General features: G+C 45.3%; 1 protein-coding gene across 1 annotated transcript in view; it reads left to right on the forward strand.

The window, feature by feature from the left end:
* Positions 1-232: 232 nt before the first annotated feature.
* Positions 233-5,615, forward strand: part of LOC112458487 (MOXD1 homolog 1) — an 18,802-nt gene continuing 13,419 nt past the window's right edge. The window contains exon 1 of the mRNA XM_025022141.1: positions 233-1,729. Within this exon, the coding sequence (XP_024877909.1) occupies positions 707-1,729 (1,023 nt within the window). The 5' untranslated portion in view covers positions 233-706. The remainder of the gene's footprint in view (positions 1,730-5,615) is intronic.

Below are 5,615 nucleotides of genomic sequence, written 5' to 3' on the forward strand. Positions count from 1 at the left end.
GATATGATCTCCTTTTATATTATACATTACAATAGAAAAATATACGTTTAATAGAAGATTTTATATTTATGCGATTTAATGATCGCAGAGCCGCGCGGACAGCCAATACATCCCGAAACAGTCAATACGTCCCTGTGCCGGGGCCCCGAAGGAAGGGGACCGCAGGTAAGCAGCTGCGAGCATCTGCAGGGGCAGCGCGGCAGCCGCGTGTTTAAATTAGTCCCGGCACAACTGTCGTGCGCGCAGCATGCATGGAAGACTGTTCTCGAGTTCGGTGTGTTGAAAATTGGATTAACGAAAAATCGTGAAAGAAACTAGGGCTTAATTCGCCTCGAATCGTCGGGATTTTTATCAGTACTCGTGAATACGACCAATTCACTTCGTTATCGTTAAAAATTAACTTTTCGGTAGGAACAGGAATCATCCGTGATAGGAAATCATAAAAATACTTTTTTTTGGAAATTGCAATTAATTAATAATTAAGAGTTTAAGACGAATTGTGGTTAAATTTGAGCACAGTAGCTAAAAGATGATAGATTAATTCCGACAAATAGTGATAGATCGAGTTCGGCTGTACATATCTAATCGTATTCGATAAGATAAATTGAAAAAGAGACAAATTGATGGCCCTGGTAATAACGGTGAAGCAAACGGTAGAAGTCGCTTGATGATCGTATGAAGGATCAAGAAGGTAGAAAGAAAGTGGATGAAGATGTTGTTACTCAGGGTGATTGTGACGCTGGTCGCGTGCTGGATCGTCAAGTGCGATCTGTTGGATCTCTACGTCCAGCACATGGACGAGACCATGAGGACGATCCCCTACAGATATAAACGACATCCCATGGATCCTGTTGCCAGGAGAATAAAGAGGAGCCTCGAGGAGGACGAACCGTGGCTCAAGATCGGGAACTTCAAGAAGCAGCGACTGGATGTCGACGAGGATTGGTTGAAGCAGTGGAAGGCTAAGAGGAAGATTGTCCCTTACAAGAGCGATGCTTTGGATTATCAAAACAAACGGGATGAGAACCTGAATCCTGATCAGCATGAAATATTCTCGACGCAGAATTCGAAATACTTCGAGAAGACGTCGACGGTTCTTGAAAACGCTGCTGAAAATTCGCAGTTGAACGTCTCGCAAGATCCGATTGTTGAGGAAACGTCGGAGGATCGATTGACAATCGTGGAGAATCAGACCGACGTCGAAAAGTTCACCGTCGACGTCTCTCTGAAACCCGAGGAAGAAATTTCGGAGGAAAACTGGAATGATTCCGAAGAGATGGAGGGCGAAGATAACTCGCAGTTCGAGATAATCAGCGAGAACGAGAGAATCAATCCGAAGCCATTCGTCGAGTCGAGTTTCAAACGGACGCCAAAGGGTAGCCGGGTGCCGAAGAAGTATTTCCCGGAGAAACCGGCCAAGGACGCGCGAGGAGCGAAGGATTACATCAAGGACGAAATAGCGATGAGGTTTAGGAGGAACGCGGACCATGAAATTAATGAGGGCATATCTAGCACCAGGTCGTGGAGATTTATCAGGTACGAGAGACTGGACGATAACGGTGACGTGATCCTCGAGTGGGATCCTTCGGACGACGAGGAGGTGATCTTCAGGGTCACCGCCAAAACCCTGGGCTACGTTGGTATCGGTTTTAACGAGAAGACCAACATGAAAGGCGCCGACATCCTGCTCGCCTGGGTGGACGATCACACTGGCGCTGTCAATCTACTGGTAAGTCAGTCTCCTGCGAGATTCTCCTACCCTCGATGTCCCCGATAGTCGTTGATCTATAGGAGGGCGACCGGTTATCCGATCGATAAATCTCGATGCCCGAAAAGGTGTTTAGGGTGATTCCCGTACAAAAAAGTATCGAGGCTACATAACTTCGATGGCCAAGTCGAACTATACGTCTATATTATCGAGCCCTTGCAGCTTGCAGCGGTCTCTTATATAATCTGTCGCCTTAATGATGTTAGATAACGAAACAGATTTCTGATTTCAACATTATGCATTTTAACATCAGCGTTACTCTAAAGCGGTTTCTCCTTCGATAATTGATTTTCTCGGGACACAATGGTCTTTTCGATAATTAACTTAAGACTAAACGAATTAATTTAGAAACCTTTGTAAAACGATTTTTCTTTCCGTAATTATTCACGCCTGACAAGCGACAAACTATTTTCACACGACCGCGACGCGGTGAAATTAGCGCGGTCGTCGCGCAAAAAGAGATTTGCGTAGGCATGAGAACACGGGCAAGGATTAATAAAGCGATCGCTGGCTAAATAGACGTCTAATGCATCGCCTGCGCCGTCGTCATTCAGCCGTGTGGGAAGGACTCGTTTTCTTCTTATCTCGCCTATCGATTGCGTCTGTACCGTGGACCTATATCGCGCGGAATCAACGCGGCTTCTTGCTCGACGCATTTTTCTTCGTGAAGTTTTCCCTGTGAGTCACTTCAATGATAAAATCAAGGCATAATTTCCAGTCGTTACAAAGATACGCAGTGAAGGGATAAAAGTAAAAGGGCATTCCAAGATCCTTTGGAATTAACCGGTTAAAAACAATTTAAAAAAATTCTTGATACGTAACCTTGCAAGGATATATTTTTAATTAAAAATATGATAATGGATTTGCTTAAGTATAGAGAAAGTGAGTCTCTAAAACTTTCAATGACATAAATAGTTATGTAATATTAAACATCAGTCGGATGAAAATACGAGGTCTCAAGTTCTCTTTGCCTATGACTCATGAAATGTTCGAGTGCGAGGAAAAGCACACGACGAAGAAACTAACTCCCCGGCTCGATTTCGCGCCGAAGCAGCCCTTCACGAGGGATCCGAGACAGTTCGAAACCTGTCGGCGCGTATCTCTCTCCGGCGAAGGGAGCCGGCGAAAGGCCGCGAAGCCGGGGAGATGGTACAAAAAGGGGGCGACAACAAAGGGGAGGACGAGGAGAGCAGGAGGAAGACGGAGAAGAAGAGGCACGACGAAGAGATGAAACGAAGGAAACGAAAGGTGGAAAAAGGAGCTAAAGAAACGCGAAAGCCGGGGAATTAAAGGAAGATTAAGAAGGCGGTTGCAGCAGAAAGGGAGGTCGAGGCAGCATCTTGAAGGACCTGCGAGAGATTCCAGAGGAGAAAGGGACTCCAGAAGAGGAGAGAGAGGGGGAGAGAGAGAGAGAGAGAGAGAGAAAAAGAGAGGTAACAAAAGAACTATCGTGAGTATCTCCCTCCTCCCCCGAGCCGCATTTCTCCGCTCGAACGACGGAATCGCTTTCGAAGGGGAAGTCCGCTCGCGCAACCGATCCGTATAATGAGAAGCGTTAATTAACGCGACGTCGTAGTCGATGAAGCCGTTTTAGTTTTCGTCCAGGTGCATCGGCCACGCCGGGCCCTTTTAACATTCTCTTGTATACAAAATACGTGTGACGGAAGACTCGTGACGAGAAAAAATTACAGGTTCATCTAAATAACAAAATTAATCGACAAAAAAGGAATAATATACATATACATATATTATTATTATATAGGGCAGAATAATAATTGACTTGACAATTAAAATTTCTGAACAGCAGCACGAGACGTTTTAATTGACGATCAGGTACTAGAAAGCCGGCGAAGGACTGAACGACGTAGTTCCACGTTCCAGAACCTGCTTCGGCCCGGATCCTCTACTTCCCCGAAATCCTAATCTTAATTAAATTTATATCCATTACGCCTGACGACGCCCGGTTGCGCCGTATCGCCACGCGAGGAATTCCTCCCGAGAGCAGGGCACGTCGTCTCCTCCGTTCAACACGGAGACTGAAAACGCGGAATCTACTCGGCGGCAGCTTCTTGTACTCGACTTCGACTTCGTAACAACATTTTCTTCCTCCTCTTTTTTTTCTACGCCGCAAGACGAATTGATTCTACTTGCCTAGGAGCCTATCGAGGATCGTCCAGATCGCAAAGCGACGAAGATTTCCTTCAGCAAAAGTATCCTTCCCTCTGGTTTTAATTCGCGCCTCGTCTCTCGTCCCATTGAGAGAGGGAAGATTAAAACGAGAGTCACGCGATATGTATCCCAGCGAGTTTTAAATCTAAACCAAAGTGAAGTGACGCCGAGGGGACCGCCTTTCCATCGATCCCGAATTTTCGGGTCTATTTACCTGATCCTCGTCCCGGCGACATGAGGGTTGGGGAAAAAGGGTGAGAAGAAGGAACGACGAGGGAAGACAAGGGAGGGTGGAGGAGGAGAGGGACTGACCCGAGAGAGAAAGAAAGGTCGGAATAAAATTAACGAACGTGGCTCCACAACGGGCGAGATAACGTCGTGATAAATTTACGTCTGACCGGCGCCGCGGTGGCCTCTCACTGCGCGTTTCTTCAGCGTATACGATCGATCTACCCTCGTGCCCTTCTTACCTTGATGAATTGTAAATCTCTCGATGTAACGGATCGAGGCTGATCCTAGGTACCTCATCAACGGGGATATGCTGCATGCTGCGGAGATAATTCATGTAAATTAACAGAAACGTACAGAAATTGTTATCGAGTTCTCTTCACTCATAGCAAATCATAGTAATGGATAGCAAAGTGCTGATTTCTGCTACAGACTTCATTTCTAACTTATCTATACACTGTTAAATATTAAAGAATGAAATTTAAATTAATATTTTGAGTTAAATAACATTTTGTTATTTTTAACTATTATGTGTGTTGAAATTTATTATTTTAACACAAAACAGTAGTATTTTAACATTATTGGTTTAGTTAAATTAACGACATATTGAATAGCAGTGGCGACCTATGGGAATAATTTAAAATGACTCAAATTGAGTATAATTTGACACTAAAAATTTAACAATGTATGCAATTTTAGGTGGAATCTTTAAATAAATAATTTACAAATTATTACATATGTAAAATTATTATTGATTAAATTAACTTTATGTCACAGTCGCAAATCGACATATCGCTCGCACGAAACAGCAATTTCGAAACAAAGATTTTTAATCGCAAGTTATAATCGCGAAGCGGCCCCCCGTCGAGGCGACAATTTGTTATTTGCCAGTACACACGCGCATACACGTACGTATCCACGAGATGTCTTATAACCGCGTTTGACAAATATCGCTATACGTGCGTACCTGTTGCACTGACGAGTGATGCACTTACATGCATTCGGATTCAGACGCTCCGAAGGTGGCGGGATGTGCCGGCGGCGAAGAATACACACACGGTGTGTGGATATAAGGATTGCGTACGTGAATTCGCGCGGACCAAGTGTGGTCGTGTGTGAAGATCGGCGGCGAGAGGGCGAGGGGAAGGGCCCGCTGGGTACGCCGGGCTTGGAGTTAGGTCCGAAGGGGCCCAGTCAAGGCCTCCAGACATCGTCGACGGGGGGGCCGTGTGCGAATCTTTGAGCATCGCTACCGAGAAGGACGAAACGATGGGTCCTGGGCCCGATGAACGAGCTGGCGATGTTGTATACATATCGTATATGCGATACCTCGGGCCCTGAAGATCCCCAACATCACTCGAAGTAAGTACTCTCTTAATGAGTTCTGCCGATTAAAAGTGAGCGAGAGTACGAAAGAGATATCTGATTTAAAGCGAGAGAAAGAGAGAGA

Source organism: Temnothorax curvispinosus, unplaced genomic scaffold, assembly GCF_003070985.1.
Source record: "Temnothorax curvispinosus isolate PA1 unplaced genomic scaffold, ASM307098v1 QBEX01008959.1, whole genome shotgun sequence".
NCBI classification, from domain to species: Eukaryota; Metazoa; Arthropoda; class Insecta; order Hymenoptera; family Formicidae; genus Temnothorax; species Temnothorax curvispinosus.